General features: G+C 34.9%; 2 protein-coding genes across 7 annotated transcripts; one reads left to right on the forward strand and one right to left on the reverse strand.

The window, feature by feature from the left end:
* Positions 1-6,476: 6,476 nt before the first annotated feature.
* LOC107415460 (transcriptional adapter ADA2b) lies at positions 6,477-12,579 on the forward strand. Of its 5 annotated transcripts, XM_060813130.1 has the most exons (15): positions 6,477-6,778; positions 6,859-6,953; positions 7,583-7,638; positions 8,276-8,454; positions 8,932-8,997; positions 9,096-9,221; positions 9,309-9,384; positions 9,470-9,571; positions 9,787-9,850; positions 9,934-9,992; positions 10,080-10,193; positions 10,454-10,670; positions 11,038-11,248; positions 11,446-11,712; positions 12,157-12,579. In XM_060813130.1, exons 2-15 carry the CDS (start codon positions 6,901-6,903, stop codon positions 12,346-12,348), a joined length of 1,782 nt encoding a protein of 593 aa, XP_060669113.1. In that variant the 5' UTR covers positions 6,477-6,778; positions 6,859-6,900; the 3' UTR covers positions 12,349-12,579. The 5 variants fall into 5 exon arrangements, with proteins under 5 accessions (XP_060669113.1, XP_015879283.2, XP_015879299.2 ...); XM_016023797.4 differs by having other exon boundaries at positions 6,477-6,953; XM_016023813.4 differs by having other exon boundaries at positions 6,477-6,953; positions 9,934-9,953.
* Positions 12,580-13,192: 613 nt separating this feature from the next.
* On the reverse strand, positions 13,193-20,557 carry LOC107415399 (uncharacterized). Of its 2 annotated transcripts, XM_016023731.4 has the most exons (7): positions 19,994-20,557; positions 19,450-19,798; positions 15,721-15,800; positions 15,517-15,633; positions 14,556-15,341; positions 14,205-14,418; positions 13,193-14,025 (listed from the first exon to the last, which is right to left on the reverse strand). In XM_016023731.4, exons 2-7 carry the CDS (start codon positions 19,742-19,744, stop codon positions 13,598-13,600), a joined length of 1,920 nt encoding a protein of 639 aa, XP_015879217.1. In that variant the 5' UTR covers positions 19,745-19,798; positions 19,994-20,557; the 3' UTR covers positions 13,193-13,597. The 2 variants fall into 2 exon arrangements, with proteins under 2 accessions (XP_015879217.1, XP_015879208.1); XM_016023722.4 differs by having other exon boundaries at positions 19,450-20,557.
* Between the last annotated feature and the right edge of the window lie 590 nt (positions 20,558-21,147).

A 21,147-nucleotide genomic window follows, 5' to 3' on the forward strand; every position in this document is an offset into this window, starting at 1 on the left:
TAACTGGAAAAAGTCTTTACCCGCAGTCAAAATGTCCATATCAACCTTTGCTGCCCCACCGGACTTCATAAATTGGTTAAAAAATTTTACAAGTCACGTGGGTACTGGTTTGTATGGGTCGAACTTCAAAGTAGAAGATGCACCGAGTAAAGTGCGCTGTAGTTTTTTCCGCAAGCCTCCAACACTATAAAGAGTTGTAATAGCTGCTGCCACCTTCCTATCCCGCCTCCCAATATCTATACTTTGCTTAGCAGCTGCTACCTTTCTTGCACGTCTCACGGCAGGAAACTTTGATGGAGACACTTTCTCGATAATTGTAACACTTGGTCCTGCATCGTCTATAACAGATGGATGTGACTGTCTATCAACGGGGGTCGCATCGGGACCAAACTCTTCTTTATTTTCATCCCCTTCAACGTCCACGTCCATCCCATCTCCCAACCCGTCAACACTAACTCCCACTCCTTGGTGCTTCATTAACTTATCAAGCTTGGTGTCCAAACTTGCAAACTCTCTAAGCATGGCGATTCTTAAATCCTTAACATCTTGCCGTACATTAGCCATTTCACCTTCAAGGATTGTTAATCTCTCTCTCAAAGGTACCTAAAAGAAACAATAATGATTAATACTTGCAATAGTAAAAAAGATAAGCATTCATACAATTTATTTAAACCTCATCATGGGATGGAGTAGTTGGAGGTTGGGATGGAGTCGATGGTTTAACATGAACATGAGTAGCAACTCCTGCAATCGATGATGAAGGCTGGTCTGTCGGCTTATATCCCATTTGCCGCCTCCCTCCTTTTCCCATAATTTCCACAGACACCTCTTTCCGTTTCTTACTTCTTCCACTTCTTGTAAGTGAAAGACCTTCATCTTTTTCATCATGACTTGCCCGTGGTGGCTTGTCTCGAACAACAGGTGCAACATTGTATGGAGTACTGTCATGACGTACATCTCATGCCAAGTTGCCGATATATGCATGCTCAAATTCAGTCACATTCATTAAGCCATGAACGGGATACTGCAAAAGACAAAAGGAATTATCATCAAGTGATTAGTAAGTAATACTAATATTCCTACAAATACTACAAAAGTGTATAAATAATATTACTATGTTGGAATGTATATTTATATATATATATATATATATATTTGTACATATAAGTGGAAGAATTCATATACTTACATCACGATGATCGAAGAGTTCAGTGGCCTTCTCAAATCTTGGCACTTGTGAAATATGCCAATTAAGAATTCGAGGGAATGCCATGTCCGGCAACTTCTTTCCGAATGCTTGACCCAATGAAGGAATTGTCTCAAAACTCCAAATCTGTCAAACAATTAATTAATAATGAATAAGTAAAGAAATACACACCATAAATACAAGTGTAACAAACTTTAAATAATAGTGTAACAAACTTACCATGAAAGCCAAAGGAAACCCACAAAGACTATAACTTTTTGACTTGTTTAAAGCCATAGACTCTCTATGCCCAAAAGCACTCTTCAACGATCTAATGGTAGTAGTATATGATAAAGTACCCCATGGATAGTTATTGAAGTACTCTAAATTGTCCACCATCTCCAAGTGATTATGAGGTGCAGTGGCCATGCTTTCTTTGCCTAGAAGAACCGTCTCTAGAAAATATAATAAAGCAAACTTCAATCTATCATCGTCGGCTTCATCATCGTCTTGACACTGTGCGGTCATGAAAGCTTCGGTTATCTCCGAGTTAGTGACCTTTCGCTTTTCGCCAAAATACGTGTCAATAATACGAGTAGAGATGTTAACTCGCCTATTGGGTTCGTAACCAAACCATAGACCTGTAATTATGGTGAAGTCTCTCCGTGTAAATCTAGCACCATGTTCTCCAAAATTGAATACCATAGAATCCTTGTCGTCGCAAACACACTGCCTATACAGCATGCTGTAGACGATGTGGCCACTAAATTGTATCTCGTTGGCATTCAAAAAGTGGCCAAAACAGCTATCCTCAAACTTCTTTATTTGGGCTGGAGTTAGCTTGAACTTAATATCCGACACGGCTTTCCAAAAGTTCGATCTACAATTAACCTTTGCCCTCGATATCTCCGAGTCCCAAAACCTTCGTTGGTAATCTGAATCCATTTATCTGCAAATCAAATACAACAAAGCATAACAGATGGAGGAAACCTTTTTTCCCGACACGAGGAAAGCCTGGAGGACAATTTTTCTGCCTGGAGGAAAGCAGAAAAAGTTTTCCGCCTGGAGGAAAAATTTTCCTCCTGGAGGAAAAAGTTACCTCCAGGAGGAAAACATTTTCCGCCTGGAGTAAAAAATTTTCCGCCTTGAGGAAAAAATTTCCTCCAGGAGGAAAAAAAGAGAAAATATTTTCCTCCGGGTGGAAAATTTTCCAGAACCTAAATGACATACAACTAACGGGATTTGTGCAACAATATAATAAAAATGGCTAAAGAATCTTTTCGAACCAGCGCATATGTGGATTTAAAAGCTATAATATCTTCTATATAGTATTGTACATTATACATTAGTAGTGTACATTATACATTGCTTCCTAAGGATAACATATAGATATATTATGGTTTCACATTCAAACCTCCCATTAAATTCAAACAAAAACACAACTTCACAATAGTTTTAATTTCACATTTCACATTCTAACCATGCAATACAAACATTTCTGTCACACCAAATAACACAATATTATAAGCATAGCGCATAATGACAAAGGTTCAAAATTGAGCAATTTATAAAGAGATGACTTATCATCTCTAAAATAATCCATCATGGAAATTATCAACAATTCTAGAACTCATTCAATACAACACAACTAAAGGTTTTCAGATAAGTTCGTTACATTAAAGCGGAATTAGTTTACAAAATATTTTCTATGTTGTACAGAGAAGCAACTTACATTAATTGGGGACAAACCACCACCAATGCTTCTCTATCTATTTATATATATATATATATATATATCTTTCTCTATCTCTATGAGTGTATGTGTAATTTTATCAGCTTGCACTTGTAACTCTACGATCGCAAATTTTGTGCTTTAGTTTTCTGCTCAGTCCATCACTTGCTCCTCCAATGCTGAAAGAAATAGAAAATCAATATTAGTAACTATACAGCAATCAAACTTAGCATATTATATGTGTAAGATGTGCATATGAAAGGGCACAGAATACTGCTTACCTAGCTAATGATAAGATGGAGCCTGGAGGTTCAAATAGATAAATGTCTCCTTGTATATTCTTTCTTTGATTTCTATTCAAATGAACAAGAGCATATGAGAAATTTGGAAATTTTTCACCAACAGAAAAAAACCACAAGAACTACTAACAACTAAATAACTACAAAAATATACAAAATAATAAAAAAATAAATTAAGGACAAAATCATTGCATAAAATTTCCAGATTTTCTTACTTTTTATATATTTCAAAAGGCAATATAAAAGGTTTTATTTTGTTTCTTGGATCAAGAAGTAGGAATACTGAAGTAGGAATATTAAACCATAACACCAATCCCCATTGCCATTTCTCTCTATTTCTTTTTTATGCAGCCATAATAACACTCACTCACTAGCATAGCATAAAAAAAATTATTTGCAATATTTTAATTTTGCTATTTTGGACCTGACAATCTGTCCTCTTGTTATATTTATAGATATAAATTAAGGATTGCAAGCTGACCATCATCATCCCCAATAACATGAATAAAATAAAGGTGAATTATTTACAAATGACATTTACAAGACGAACAAAGAAGGATAATATTTTAACTTGTCTTATTAATTTGTTTAATTTTGTCTGCTGATAGCTATAAGGAATTTATTTATTCTTTTTGGTGGCAAGAAATGGCAAGCTAGCTCAAGTGTATCTCGTAAATCTAATCAAAGCACTACTATTACATATTTTCTAAGCTATGCCTAGTCGATGGCCAATCAAAATTGCATGTTCTAAATACAGTTGTTTTAACATATATATATATATATATATATATATATATATATATATGTAGTCTACTAAAATCTATACATAATAGCTTCAACTGCAAATAAATTTCAATGTATTTTAATCTTCTCCTTATGAAAACTACGAATTGTTTGCTAGAGAAAGAGTTAAATTATAAAAAAATAAAAAAAAAAGATTCTAACTTAGTTTGCATGATAAACAAATGCTTAATAGATATATGAAAAGTTAGAGTTTTTTTTCCCTTAAGTTTTGAGCACATAATAATAAAAATAAGATTTAAATTCAATGTTGTATTTTTTGCAATAATCCGATCATGCATTGTTGTAACATAAACTTTAATGAGGTGAGTCAGTAAGCTCAAAACAAGTGAGGTTTGATGATTTTCGCACATATATCTATAACTTTTTATGGTGCTTATGAAGTCCAAATTGAATGAAAATTACAAAGCTGTCCCATAATAAGTTCTATTCGATGATGCTAATGACAATTCAAACCTTCACTTGGATATTAATGTCTTGTAAAATAATTTAGAATGCACTGTGCATCAACCATCAAGTTGATAAAGCTGGTGAATGCTACTTTGTTAATCAGGCATTGATTTAGACATTCTACTTAACTATGCACTATATCATCCACAACTTTTTGCTTTTCAATTTGTATTCCCTATATATTATTAAATGTATTTTCTTCTAGAGTTTGTACTATTATACTGTTTTGATTATATTTAATGTAGCTGATATTTTTTGAGCCTAATGTTTGGAGTTAGAGGAGAATATAATTTGTCAAAGTAACTGAAATTTTCTTGCCGTAGTCCAAAACAAAGAGAAACAACAGAACTCATTAATAGGAAATCAAAATCGAACAAACCAAATTCCATGATCAAAAATATATTAACTAATAGTACAAAAGCTTCAAAACTAAGAACAAAAAGTTTGCAAGAAAGAAGAGAAACCTTACAGCAACCTAAAGATCAGAAATGGGGTTGCACAAAATTTTCAAAAACTAGGATCAGAAATGCTTAACTAATAACTGTACAATAATGAAAAGGAGAAACATCCTTTCTATTTTCTTTTCTTTTTCTTTTCTTTCTATCCAAACATCCAAAAAAATAACAATACTTTAGATGTCAGGATATGAGGTAACTACATGCAGTTGACGAAGATTACATGAACAAGATTACATTTTCTTTTCTGACATTTTCTCTTGACCCGAATAGAGCATTAACTCAATTTAGCAGAACCCCACAAATATTCACCCCACAAAGAACTAGTAGCTCATTCCACTTAAATCACTTAATTGACAAAGTTAAAGCACTAAATCATAGATTACATGAACAAGATCACAAACCCAATAGCAACTATAAGCTTCCATCAACATAATCACATTAAACTCATTTCAAACTCGAGCTTCGACAAACATAGAGCCCCCAAAAATGCAGCACCACCACCCTAAACCCAAAAACGCCATATTTAAAAGCCAAGAGCAGGACCAAAGCTCTACTTCTTAGATTGCCTACCATTTCTCGAATCAAAGACAAGTAAACAATTCCACAGAACCATAAACAGCGAATTAACAACGAAAAAAAACAAAAACAAAACTGCTAGTATAGAAGAGAAAAATTCTTACCCAGATCATCCTAGGAACTAAGAAATTTTGGGGTTTGGGGATTTCAGATCTAAGTGTGTGAGTCTCTGAGCTTAGTGTTCTTGTGAGAGTGATAGAAGCTAGCAAAGGCAGAGAGAAAGAGAAAGAGAGAGAGAGAGAGACAGTATGTAGAAGAAAATTGGCTTCACGTGGCCCCTACATTCCACAATCTGATTTTCAGTCCATATTTTTAGTCAAAAAAAAGTTCTTGAAACTCTTACCTCTTTTAGCTATTCCTTCACTTCCTTCTTCAGTGATTCCTTCACTTTCTTTTTTCACGATTCCTTCACTTTCTTCTTCAGCAAACTAACTGACGAAAATGTGGACCTTCTATAGAAATTTGCAAGCTAATTTTAATTTTCTAGAAAGTTGTCTCTCTGCTCGAAGACGAAAATCAAACAACATCGCATGGGCATGGGGAGGGAGGACAATTTTCCAAAAACTGGTTATTCTATGACACCGGCGAATGGGAGGACAATTTTGCTTGAAGTGAAAATGGTGTTGGTGTGTTTCTAAAGGAAAAAGGAAAGCTTAGCTTTATTCGAAAGCCCTAGTTGTGTTTCGAAAGGAAAAGGAAAATGAGAAAAAAAAAAAAAAAACAAAAACAACAAAATAAAAGAAAGTTGCATTTCGATAGAGAAAAAAAATCCCAAAAAAAAATACAAAGGATATTTTAGTACTAAAAGTTGGCTAAAATTAAAAAAAAAAAAATTACTATTTTTCAAAAAGTAATTTGTAAAGCGGTTAGTTTTCAATATAACCCTTATGGAAATCCAACTCAGCCCAGGTGAGCCCACCTGTCCAATTAATGATTGATGGCTCGGCCCAAATCCTATTTTCTTAGCGGCATCTGGCTTTCTTTCTCACTGCGAAAAATATGACACAGTTTTTCTTGGTTGCCAAACATTAATTTTTCTTTCCTTAATAAATAAAACTCAAAATTTCCAATCCAGTTTCGTAAAAGTAAACAATCCAAAATCAATTTCACCAGTAAGTAACTAGCATGTTAGCGCAGTGAGGATTTGTTACACCAGGCATTACAAATTGTTCATTTTTTTCACCATAGCCATATCCAAATCCTCATAAAGGAGCCAAAAAAATCCAAAATAGTGATTTTTTGAGCTGACCCATTAATACCCAGTTTTGGAAGTTCTCAGGAAAGTCTTGGTTGCTGAGAATTATTGTTTTAATTCACTTTGTAAATACCGGCTCTCTGAATAATAAACACTTTAAGCAGGTATTGCTCGCGAGCTCGCTCAACCTCGGAAATCAACAAATGGGTCGCTCTCGTGGAAACTTTCACTCCGCTGATGATGACCCTACCCAAAGGTCTTTTTTTTTTTTTTTTTTTTTTTTGAATGATGATTTCATTTTCGTACTTCAGGCATTTTTGCGTGGTTAGGGATTTTAGATGTTATTATTGAGAGTTTTGGTTTTGATTATTGGGTATTGTTTAGATTTGTTTAAGCAGTCTTACTTGTGCTCTGTTTGATTTTCAGTTTTGTTAAGAAAAATGAAAATATATATGGATACAAGAAGAAATATTTAGTAAAATGCAAATGCAAGTCCTTATCAGAGCTCACGGTCAAAAACAAGGAATGTTATTCATCATTACCTAATTCTATTTTCTTAGAGAATCTTGCGTGACGAATTGCACTGTTTACCCTCAGCAATCTTGGCATTCCCTTTTCATCTCTATGTGATAATCTTTGTTGTAACAATTTCGATCGAGCAAAATGTTTCTTATTACTCTATATGCATTTTGATATTGTTATACTTTAAGGTTTTGAGTTGACTCTGAACATATGTAGTCTTTGTACTTGTTCTTTCTAACTCAATAAGCGGTCTGTCTGCTTCGGATTCTTAAGTCAATGTCCTGTTTTCAACTATGATTCAAGCGATGAATTAACTGTCACATTGAGTAGTTTTATCTGAACATCTGGTTTTGGTTAGCGCAGATCAAGAAGAAAGAAGAATGCATCCAGTGGAGAAAATTTGGAATCTTCCGGTGCAGGTACTTTTGCATCATCATATAATATGATATTGAATCTGTTGACCAGTAAACCATCCTATAATGGTTTTGTTTATACCTTAGGCTCTTCCACTTTTGTTCTGCCCCTTGGTTATTCACATTCTTCCGCATTGTGCAGTATCTTTCATCCCTTTTATAATCAGGTTACGTATTCCAAGACATCAACTGATTTGATATTGGGCTTCTTTAGTTGAGAACTAGAGTTCTCCTGGGCAAAGACATATATATATATATATATTGTCCTTTTATGATGAAGCTAGATTTGATTGGGTTATAATGTATGAGAATAAATAATATGCATGAATTTACAACAAGACCTCTTCTGGAGTGCCTTATGCAAGGGAGCATTGCCTAGTACATCAATATCAACAACTTAACAGTTTTCCTAGATCAAGTAGCTGCAACTATATTAATTGTAGAAGATGTTTTTTTTTCAGATGATCATACTAACAATTTACTAGTCTGATCTACAATCTTGAGATTATTGTTTTCAATTTTTTGTGTTCTATTTTAGCTTTTTCTTTTCCCATGTCTTTTTTCTTTTTTTCTTTTTTTTTTTTCTATTATTCTTTATGTTTGTTGTTTCTATGTCTTTAATGTTTCAACTTTTTGGAGTCAGGTCAAGGATCAATTGATGGGAAAAGGGCTTTATACCACTGCAATTATTGCAACAAAGACATTACAGGGAAGATCCGAATCAAGTGCTGTGTGTGCCCTGATTTTGACCTATGCATAGAATGTTTTTCTGTTGGAGCTGAGGTGACGCCCCATAAAAACAATCACCCTTACAGGGTTATGGTTAGTAACACTATTAAGATTTAAGAGTGTTGGTGTCTTCCTGGTACACTGCTGTTAACACTAAGACCATTGTTATTCTCCTGATACATTGCTGATTTGTAGAGTTTATAAATTGTTAACTTATTTTAAAGAAAATAATCTTGTCTTTTGTGATGTGAAAATGAACTTCCTCTTTTGGCAATTGTTGGATACCTGGAAAACTATGACTTAATAGGAAATTATCTTTTAAAACCTTTTTCTTTAAGTATCTAATAAATATTCAACAGCTTAAACTGTTTGAAAACTTTTTCTCTTGAGCAAAAAGATTAGTTGGAGAACTGCTGTGGTTTTTTCATTTTTTAGAATCCTTACGTCAAAGTGATTACTAGTTGAGTTTTTGTTGGTTATGATGTCATACTGGCACTGATCATTGGGACTTGCAGCTAGGAAACGACAACCTTTGTTAAACTTATGCTCTTATTCACTTTTGTTTAACAGGATAATTTATCTTTTCCTCTCATCTGCCCTGACTGGAATGCCGATGATGAGATACTGCTTTTGGAGGTATTTATGTTCAATTTTTCAATCCCTTATCTAGTATATGGATTGTGGATTGGAATGTGGCTTGTATCTAATCTTGTTCTGTAAATTTCTAATATTAGGGGATTGAAATGTATGGCTTGGGAAACTGGACTGAAGTTGCTGAGCATGTGGGAACGAAGACTAAAGAACAATGTATAGAACACTATACAACTGTTTATAAGAACTCCCCCTTGTTTCCTCTTCCGGTATGGCACATTTTAAGAATAATCCTTGCCTTTTCAAATCGTGATTTTTTGTGAAACTAATTAACTTATGGAGTGTATTTGTTCTAGGACTTGTCTCATGTTGTTGGAAAAAATAGAAAGGAGCTTCTTGCTATGGCTAAAGGGCACAGTGAGGATAGGAAAGGTTCGTTATAAATTTTGCCTCCTATCATGATCTCTAATCATTTTGTGATATGTATAAATAAGAATAATTATAATTGTATTGCCAGACTGGAAAATAGGAGCCTATGCTTTTGCCATTTTGATCATCTTCAACCACACTTTGTATGTAAATGTGACTCATGATATTATGATAACTGTGACAAAAAATGGTAGGTTTACTATGGCCTATATGTGTTTCTTTCAGTGATGGTATATTTATCTTCTACTGAATTTGAGAAATTAGATACCGAAGTTATAATGAGGTAGTACTTGGTACTTGGAAGTTTATGGTGACTTCTAGTTGATGTCAATGCCTGGAAAGGTTTTTATACTTCACTGTTTTTCTTGGTTTTGATATTTCTTTTAACATTTGTTACTGTCACAGGATTTCCTACCCTTGGGGAGCTCAATTTGAAGGAAGAATCCCCATTTTCTCCTTCAAGGATCAAGTATGGCTATCATTTCCTTTTCAGATACATTATATTAGCATCTTAGTTTGCCTACCTAACCTGAATTTTCTTGATTTACTCAGAGTTGAAGATCAGCACAAAGGTGGACCCTCAAGCCGTTTACTTTCTAGCTTAAATACTGGTCAGACAAAATATATGATCAACTAGCTGGTTTTGATTTATCAATATGTATGATTCAGATTCTCTACCTTATTTTCTTATACTTCAGATGCAGAACCTGGTGTTCGTTCAGGTGGTACAAAGTCAGCAGCAAAAGCTGCTAACAAGAAGCCATCCAAGATGGCCCAGGTTAAAGATGGTCCAAGTATTGTTAAAGTAGAAGGTATGGTATATGACTTTCTTTTGCAGATTACAGATGGTTGCTATACCTAAATTTTGTGCTCATGTATATTGCCATGTTCTTGGGAGTAAAAATAAGATTACATAGTCCTGTTTTGGGTATGTTTTTATCCTGTTTAGGGCAGACCCATAGCAAAATTGATGGGAATGATCGGCTTATTGCTGTATCCTGAATTAAGGGATCAACTCATTACCATAGAATTCTGTTACATATTTATAGTATTTTTTTTATGTCGCTTGCAGATGCTCAAGCGGACAGGGGCTATAAGGGGAAGAAACCTAATATGGGGAATGACGGTCCTTTAGTTGAGTTGAGTGGATATAACCCCAAAAGACAGGAGTTTGATCCTGAATATGATAATGATGCCGAGCAGTTATTAGCTGAAATGGAATTCAAGGATGCTGACACTGATGAAGAGCGTGAACTGAAGTTGAGAGTGCTGCGGATCTATTCAAAGAGGTAGGTAGTAACAACAATTTGATTTTCATACTTATTTGCCTTAGCCTTGATGTCAACTAGGAGTATCAGTCAACTTAGCCTCAAAGATAAAAATAAAGAGAAGTAATAGTATTGGTGTTATTGTAAAAAATTGAGATGGAGCTTCTATTTAAAAATAAAATAAAATAAAAATAAAAAATAAAAAAGAACTAATTTTTAATTCTTTGCTTCGACTGTACTTGTATATTAGGATTGTTTCTCTCATGACTAATTTTATATTTGTACTGTATTTTCTAAAACAATTTGAGGTAGTCAACTCTTCTTATCAGATGAGGATAGTTAAGAGTGGTTGAGTTTTTGTGCGTGTGTGTCCTAAATTTCTTGGCAGGCTAGATGAGAGGAAGCGACGAAAGGATTTTATTCTAGAAAGAAATTTGTTACATCCAAATCCTTTTGAGAAAGATTTATCGCCTGAAGAGAGGGCAATATGTCGGCGCTATGATGTCTTCATGCGTTTCCATTCAAAGGAAGAGCATCAAGAATTACTTGAGACCATTATTTCAGAGCATCGGACTCAAAAAAGAATTCAAGAACTTAAGGTATCTTGCATGGTTGAGCCAAGAATATTGCATGTACTTGGTTCCTGAAATACAAATTGCACTTGGCTGCTATACGAGTAATAATTTTAGTTGGAATGTAGTTCTGTCCAAACTTGGTTTGTTCAATTTAGCTGGGTTCTGCCCAGAACTCTGATTACCAAGTCAAACCATTGTTCTCTCATACTGGTACCATGCAGGAAGCTCAAGCTGCTGGTTGTCGTACATCAGCTGAGGCAGATAGATATCTTGAGCACAAAAGGAAAAGGGAAGCTGAAGAAAGTGCCCGTAGAGCTAAGGAAAATGCTCAGGTTGGTCCAAGCAGTCAAGGAGTTCCAAACATGTTTATGGCCTCCGAGTCCATTGGCAAGGATTCAAATTCTAGACCAGCTGGACATGCAGCTTCAAGCTCTGTTAATGATATGGATATAATGGGATTAAATGGCGCTGATCTTTTGTCTGAAGCTGTAAGTTTGCAATACTTTCTTTCAAGTTATCTAATCACCTTAATCCTCCTTCCAATATTGCAATGGCTAGGACACATTCATTTAGGTTATATCTTAGATTTGTAATGCTGAAATACATTTGATAGGGCCTAAACGTTGATTGATATGAACCACTATATATGCTCTCAAAATGTTGTACTATCACGTAGGTTGTCATTAACTTTGTTGGATTGGATGTATCGTATTTAAAATGAATCCAACAGCCAAGTGAGTTGGTTGACTGCCAAGATAACTCAAAGTGATGGTTTAGATGTGGTATTGAAGGTCAACTCACCAAACTGTTGAAAATTTATTTAGGATGCTGTTGCTCCAATTTATAGATTCCATAGCATCCTGACCTATGACTCTCTGTAATTTATTTATTGAGCTTTTTGTTCTAAATGATTCATTAAAATGCCTTGGCAGGAAAAGCGGTTATGCAGTGAGGTCAGGTTACAACCAACTGTTTATCTTAAGATGCAAGAGGTTATGACAATAGAATTCTGCAGCGGCAATGTCAGTAAAAAATCCGATGCCTATAACTTGTTTAAGATTGAACCAAGTAAAATTGACAGGGTTTATGACATGCTCGTGAAAAAGGGGATTGTTCATCCATGAGTCCGTTTCCATACTTTTTATGTTCTTCATCTTTGTTGTAGTTGTACATTATTATCATTTGTATTTATTTTATTTCAAAGAAAAAAAAAAAAAAAAAGGGGCTGTTTCTGCCCTTTCTATTTTAGGAAATATGATTTTTCGTGTACCTCCACTTATCCGACTGTCCCCATGTATATATAGAGTTGTCATCCTATCATGTTCTTAATGGTAACTCTTCGATCGTTTTAAATATGGGAATTTAAAAACATAAGGGTGAACTATACAGGTTCAGTGAAATCGTAGGGCAAATTAAATCTCACATGGACTTGTATAAATTTCGAATATTTTTCTAAATTTCAACTTTTAACTTTTAAAGCAAATTCAAAATTTCAACTTTTAGCTTCTAAAGCAAATTCAAAAGCCAATAACGAAGATAAGATTTTACCAGCAATAGGCCAGGTTAGAAATACTATGCATATAACCACAAAACAGGAAAACTAGGGAAACGCCAGTATTCCAAAACCACTGTTGAGTGGCAGACTATATATATATATATATATATATATATATATATATATATATATATATATATATATATATATGTATTAAAATTAAAATAAAAAGACCCCTCTGAATGACCATGACATGCTTTTGCCTTGTGTTATAATAGAAGCAGCAAAACCCAGCTGAACTACACGCACAGCATCTCTAGAGCATCGTTAGAAACTCTGAATTGACGACAGAAAAGCAAAATTATTTCAGAGGATGAAGAATTACTATCTTTGTTGAATTTATTGTGTTTTCTTCGTGTAAAAATTTTCCCTAGAGCACAGTGTTATCATCATTGTTGGGATTTAACTATGAATTGCAGAAAATGTAATACATTTGATCTTAGCTTAAAACTGAAATCCTTCGGATTAATTAGAATACAAGACAAACCTTTTAAAATTTACAACTAAATCCATGTCCAACTATAATATACAAAAGACACAACTCATATATTTCTGGACGTGCATACACACTTCTTCTTTGACCATTAGGAGTAAAATGAGCTAACTGACTAACCTGAAACTGACCATGATTACATTTACCGATTTAGTCCCAAAACACTTTTTAACATTTCCTGTACACCTGCCAATTCTCTTCATTTTGAAAATCTATTCGAGTATGCCTATGCCAACACTTTTTCCTTATTTACATCTCACAATTATGAGTCCTTCCTTTCTGGATCTATCATCAAAATGAAAAAATTCTCCGGCCCAGTTCTAACTTACTTTGTCACTTCTATTGCTTCTGATGCTTCACATTTCTCATTTAGACCATCTTCCACTAAAACTGATTTCTCCTCGTTGCCACCATCGGCATCATCAATGCCACTGTCACTACCATTAGAATTATTAGTTTCATCACCGTTGTTGATATGAGACCGCTTCTTTGGATTTGAATCCTTCACATTTTCCAAAAGGTCAATAGGCGTGACTAAATCAGCTAATCCTTGTCTACCTCCAACGATGTCAGGCTTGGGAATCATGTTAACTTTGGATCCAGCTACCTCATCCATCTTCAAGTTAGGACTGACATTTTCAGACAAAAATAAGAGTATGTCAGGCTTTGCCTTTAAATCTATCCATTTGTTCCCTATCCAGTCTTTGGAAGCTCTAATATCCTTTTTCTGGAGAGTCAAAAACTTTTCTTCACCTAAAAAGTAAGAGAGAGAGAAACATCAGCCACCATGATAATCTGACAAGCATAACATTGAAAAAATATTATTCAGCCACTCTTAAATAGACAGGTCAACTAATCAATATACATGTGGAAGGTGTTCCAAGATTAATCTAAAATTAAATGCATCAGAATACAACAAATAATAAACTTACCAGGCAAATAGACTTGAAGATCAGTTCCAGAAATTCCAATTCCAGTGACTACAGCTTCCCACCAGCCATCACACCACCAAGCATCCACTGGCGCTCCAACCACAAAAGTAAAGTCTGTAGAATCCTCGGGAGGGCATGGCCGGATTCTCAGGCGACCTGAGCATCTTATGCCCAGTCTATCAGGAGCAGCCACTCTATATGCTGGGATCCATTCCTGTGTATTAACAAGAGGGGAAAAGTTTAATTCACTATCCTCGACAGTTTAATTCACTGTCCTCAACATTTAACCAATCTTTTTCTTTGGTAGCCAAACTAAATTCAAATTTTATGTTATTGAATAATTTCCATTACCTCTAAATTGCCAGATTCATCAACATCCAGCACATCATCATATTGGACTTTTAGAAGCTTTTGAGATACCTGCACAACCTTACATCTGAACCAGCAACCTCGCATGCCACTGTCCTGACAGAGCAGCTCTATCCTCTCATCAACCTTGAAAGAAATGGAACATTGGGGCTCAGGTGTGACAAATTTCATGCCCATCATCTTTCTTGATAGCCTTAATTTCAACTTCTGGCTTGTTGGATCACATTTTGGACCACCTGTTTCAAGCCCTTGATGTTCCTTGTGACTTCTATTCCTTTTAGAACCCAAACCCACAAGATCATCACATTCAAAATCTTCACCATCTTCCCCACAAAGCTTGTAACCCTTGAGTTTCTGCTTGAAGACAACTTGGTCATCTATAGAGGAGAGAATTGCTTGGTTGGAGTATCCACGCAATTTAGCAAGCGTGAAGGGTCTAAGCTTATGGTTTTTGAACTGTCTAAAGCACATATAGACTCCAGGTGATGAATTATTTGCAACTTTTTCCAAACATTTCTCATAATGCTTAGGTGTTAAAACAGTCGCAAGGCCATCAATGCACTCTGCACTGATCACTTGGACATGAGGTGTGATGAAAACTTCTTTGGGGTGTGGATTTAGCTGAGGGATTACATCTTTGACTTCCTGATTATGGTGAAACCAACGCACTTTTACCTTTTTCTGTCCTTTCTTGTCTTCATACATGTCTTCCAAGTAACCAAGGTAGTGATAATCCTCTAAAGCCATTATAAATACAAAGGAGTGAACCTGAATGTCAATGGAAATCAAGAAAATGTTAGATGCATTAAGAAGAACAATCTTGAGAATTTAAAACAAATGAAAAAGAAAAGAGCAATGCCACTGAACAAGGGAAAAATAAAAATGATATTACAACAGCTAAAGAGAAAAAAAAAAAAAAAAAGAAAGAAAGGTTGACGTTTACTCCTATGGTAGTTCCATTCCTGAAAAAAGCTGGGTAGTGCTTGAGCTGCTTGGCACAGATCCAAGCAATCCCAGACCATTCAATTCCTGAATACTGAACTTTCAATTTTCTTGGAACCTGGATTCATATTGGACAATCCAAAGTTTTGTTAGATACAATTTGAAAACTTACAACCATATCCAGCAAACAACAGGAAATAGGTACCATTTGATCTGGCAAGTGAGTTTGACGACCCCTGAATTCAGTCAATGATACAGCTTGCGTTGAGTCATTTGTTGGTGAATCTGTTATAAGAACAGTATATTTTCTTCAATTAAATTAAATTTTGTAAATATAAAAGGCATGCAGCAAAATGTAAATACCAAAAGCCAGTGTAAAAGAAAAGCAACAAACAGACAAAATGAAGTATTAAATGGTTTGTATGGATGAGGAGAAACATTAACTGCAGTAGGATAAGGTAGGGAAACGGGCAAAAACTTAAATCAAAACAAAATTACAAAAATATGAGATCTGCAAGGCCTTGCTTTGAAATTTTTATGGAGAAAGCAAATTAACAATCACCTTGTTGTCATTAAGAGCTCTTTCTTTAGGTAGTATTTAAGTGCAATATGCAATATCTTTTGTGCCACAAAGCATAAGAACCAGGGAAACCAGCAACTTAGCTAATGCATTTTGAAATCTAAATGAGCCTACCAACCCCTTAGTTCGGTTTGATCTAGTTTCCATAAGATTAAAACTCAATGGAGCAAGTTGTTTGATGACAGATGCAAGGTAGAGACTCTACTAGAGGCCAGAACTTCTGCTTAAGCATAAAGTTAAGCAAGTTAAGGTTGCCTAATACATGAAAGATTATACAAGGAATTCTTCAGCATTGGAGAGAGATTGTCCACTTAGGACTAGGGTAGCCATCCTGATTAAAAAAAAAAAGTTTTAAACTTTTGATGCTTACTAATCATCATTCTTTTACATCACAACAATGGATCCTGCATTAATTGACTTTGCTTAATTACTGCAAGTAAGCTTGACTACTTTATTTGGAATCTTTAGATGATATCTTCAAAGGGAATTAACTCTTAAGGAAATAGGAAGTTAATGAAACAAAACAATAGCTATTCTGCTATGCTGAACCCATATGTAAAGACAATCTGATATCTATAGCAATCTATCAAACTAAATAAATTCCAAGTGAATACGCATTAGCACACGTACCACCAGATAACTATACTCAAGTGCTATACTCAAATGCAGGTTGGTTGTTCCTCTTCCAATGTCAGAGAGAGCAAGAGAAGGAGGGAGAAGGACCATATCATGGCTTTTAAACTAGCATAACATGTTTTAAATTTAAATCTATGAATACATACCATGTCATACCCTGCTCTAGGACATGCATATTTACAATACTTCTGTAAAAACAAACCACAGAACCCACATCAGAATAATCTAATACTATGTGTACCCACAATTACCCTGTTGAGATGAATTCAAATTTCCAAAATTCAACCAAAGTGGAAGGAAAAGGTTATAAATGCCATAATTTAGGGTTCTAGAATTAATTCCCTCACCCTAATCCCAGCCTCCAATCCCTGCCCAACCTCAAAAAGAGAATAATTGTTAGTTTCTGAAGGCACGAATGAGCACTGGAATCCCAGATTTCAACCAAAATAATAAATAAAAATAAAAAATAAAAGAAGAAGAAAGAGGGGTTTGGGGGGGTAGGTAGTGGAGATGTGTGGTGTGGGGCAAATGTTAGGCAGCTAAAATGAAGGATGATTTGGAAGAGACTAGGGGTTACTCGAGGTACCTATTCTCATAACAGAGCTTGAAAATCCTGTTGATAGACTCATCTCTCTCTCTCTCTCTCTCTCTCTCTCTCTCTCTCTCTCTCTCTCTTTTTGTGTCTCTGTCTGTGTCTCTCTATCTCTCTCTCTTATCGATGTGCGTGCATCGGGTGTTAAATATGGTAAAGGTAGAAAGTGAGGATGTTCAATGTGACAGTAGGACACCCAAGTCGAAAGATACCATAGATGCATGACCATACAATGACACGTAGCAACAAGCCTCACTTTCTTGAAAAGATGTCACAAACTGATTTGCATTCAACATTTGTTCTCAAAAGGGGATTTAAACTCTTATTTACAAAGCAAAAACACTTATTTTCTATATAAGGGCGCCCAAATAAAATCAATGAAAATTAACTTTTACAACAAACACTAAATTCCAATTGTTAAAATTATGCTTGTTAAAGAAAACATCATAAATCCTATATTATGCAATTGGTTCCACGGTGTAGTGGTTAGCACTCTGGAGTTTGAGTCCTGCAACCTGGTTCGACTCCCAGTGGGACCTTTAGGTTTTTACACTGTGTCCATGTGGTCCTGAACTCTGTCCTTCAATGCTAGGACATGCCACACAATATGGGATCAGAAATCAGTAAAATCAAAATCACCAAACTTTTTTCTGAGGGCCAAAAAATGAAATAAAATAAAAATAAAAATAAAAAAATCGTCTCAAATTCTTAATTAATGTATGCCAACATGAGTGGAATAACACAAAATTCATATATTAATAGGAAGGTAAGAATTTCTCCTTGTTTGAAATCCGAAAAAAAGAATTCCGCAATTCTTCAGAAGTAGGATTGCCCAATGGATTACAATCCAGTTATTACAATTCTCTATGATCCAGAACTAGGAATAAATATCTAATATTATTATTATTATTATTATTTGTAACAACTCTACTAATCACACTGTCCGACCATGATTATTTATAAGTTACTTAAAATGGTAATATTTTGGGAATAGAACCAAATTCCATAAGAAAGACTTATGAGCTGACAGAAGCAATGCTTTGGGTGTTTAAGATGATGCAAAAGATTTGTTCCCCCTAATTAAGGAGTTATATGTTGAGCTAAACTCAACATGAATGGCATTTTTAGAATATCAAAACCAAGTTCAGTTCTAATCATTCTCAACATGCATGTGATTTTCATATTATCAAGACAAAGTTCAATGCTCAAAAATGTAGTCAGTGCTCAAGGTGGCTTATGGTTCAAACAAATACGTTTGATGGTTGATAGAAATGAAGAACAGTTCAAACAGTTATGCTACAAAATATAGTAACGAGTTTTGTGAAAATTCCTAGAAGATGGAGATGGTTGGGAAATATAGGAGACTCATCCCTACGAATATATTCAGTTCTGCACACTTATTGTGCAAGGAGAATTACTGATAAAGGATTTTATGACAATAAATTGTTATTGAACTGTAAATAATCAAAATTTCCACAGACTTCCAAGAGAGTTAATGATAATTAAAGATGAACAACTACTAAGACTAAAACAAACCAAATTAAGTATTTTTTTATCATAAAATTTTCTTTCAAATATTTACCAATCCTAAATATGACAAAACATGCAGTCCTGAATGCAACTTGCTGGAAATGCTGCTCACGAACTTTCACGTAAAAACTATTGGGCGGAAAAAGAAATTATTGTTCAACCTACAAAATATTTAAGGTTCTAAGCAAGAATCTAAAATTTGTAATACTGCATGAACATATCACACTTAATGCAAGAAAAGTGATAATCAAGTAAGAGACAAATATCTTAATTATCGATTTTTGCTCGAAAAGAAAACCACCCACCAATAAGAATTCACAACCATGCATGCAATTTGTAGTACTAAACCTAGCATCTTGATCACTAAGCCGTTTCTAGAAATTTTGGTGTAAACACTGCACTTTAGGCAATGCTTCTAACAAATTTTCAATCAAATACATGTAAGACATATTGGATTCATTCAACATTCACCCCATCAGTAAAAATTCCCACAAAAAAAAAAAAAATTTCTAAAATTGCAAATAAAAAAAAAATAAAAAAAAAAAAAAAAAAACAAAACAAAACAAAACAAAACAAGACAAAACAAAAACACATACTTGAAACATCTAGCAGACGCTGCCTAGAGACCAAAGATGTCAACCACTCAACAACTTCTCTTCTTGCTCGCCATTTTGTGCAGGAATTGATGGATCCTTTGGACCCATAAGCCTTCAAGAACTGATCGGAAACTACATACATCATATGCCTAATGCTCCTCTCAGTCCCTATAACAGCAAGAACTAAATCCCCAGTTAGATCCTTCAAGTAGTAGTGAACCACACGGTTTCCTCTGTCGTGACACAAAATGTGCTCCTCCCAAGCCACGAAACTATGATCATTCGCAAACACCATGATGCTGCGAACCCCTTCCAAATAAAATTCAACAAGCCCTTTACATCGTATCAGCTGCAAAATCACAGGTTACAAAAGTGATCAAGCTTTTTATTTTTATTTTTTCCCCCTTATATCTTGCCAAACTAACCCATTTGACTACAAAACCCTAATACTGGTAATCTTGGGTTCTCACGGAATTCAAACCCATTCAAACAAAACGCTAAAGCAAATACAACTCTAACCAAAACCCACATCCCAGAAACTCACCCTAGCTTAAAAAGTTGCAAAAGTTCCTAGTTTTTCTCTTTCGTCCGTTTGTAAAGGAATGAAAAACAGCCGCCAAATAAGTGGGTATGAAGCAAAAGTGAGCAGCAAAATAATGTGCAAAAGGTAAAACTCAAAATAGGTCTTAGGGTTCCAAAAAACCTAGACCCAATTAGAAAAGCGCAGGTCTAAGCGACAGCATTAGCTACAAAAAGCCCACAAAGTTAAGGCAAGGGAAGGGATACAAACAGAGGGGACTAAGGTTGCATTGAACTTTGGAAAAAGATACGAAAAATGGAACTAGGGGGTCTATTAGTTTCGTAAAGATGCTAAGGAAAAAACCCAAAAGTCAAACAAAAAAGAAACTAGAGAATTCAATGGTTGGAACAGAGTATGGTGTGGTTGTTAGAGTTTCAAGGAGAGAGAGAGCTTCTCTTCGGTGAGTTTTCCATGGAGCTTCTCCACGACAAACTGAGGAGCCGAAATTTACAGAGAAAACGAGACAGAGAAATGGACATTGTTCGGGTTTGCAGAGCCACGGAGGACTAAAGGCAGAGCCCAAGACATTTGAGGAACCAGAAGCGGAAGAAAAACAGAGGGAGGGCAGGAGAGGAATTAAGAAATTTGATCAAGGACATTCTTGTCCTTCAAGATCTGATGGTTGTGAGTCCTGGTGGGCTTTCTGTTTTTGAACATGTGGCAGATTTAAGACGCTTGGATTGGATTTGCCGATTGGGATCACTCAGCGAATCTATATTCATGGGCTTGACCAATTTAACCACTCCCCTAAACGACGCAGTTTGGCTGTGATATTGATGTGCATATTGTCCAAAATTCTAGTGGGAATGTGTCACTAATCAAAAAGAATTTATTTATTTAATTATTAATCGGTAAATACTGTTGAAGGTTGAGAATTTTGACTCTCTTTTTTTCATTCTGTAAAAAATGTAATATGTCAACGTGTCACATTCTTGAAATTATACAGAGATGACATCATCTACATTTTTAGATTATTTTATTTCTTAAGCTAGAATATATATATTACATAGAATTTTTTGCTTGGGAACTTGTATTTAGATAGCGTAAAATGTTGTCTTTTAGGCCTAGTTGAGTCACTAGCATTGAATTTGGCTGCAACCACTACCAACTCCAATTCA

This window comes from Ziziphus jujuba, chromosome 1, assembly GCF_031755915.1.
Source record: "Ziziphus jujuba cultivar Dongzao chromosome 1, ASM3175591v1".
In the NCBI taxonomy this organism is placed as follows: Eukaryota; Viridiplantae; Streptophyta; class Magnoliopsida; order Rosales; family Rhamnaceae; genus Ziziphus; species Ziziphus jujuba.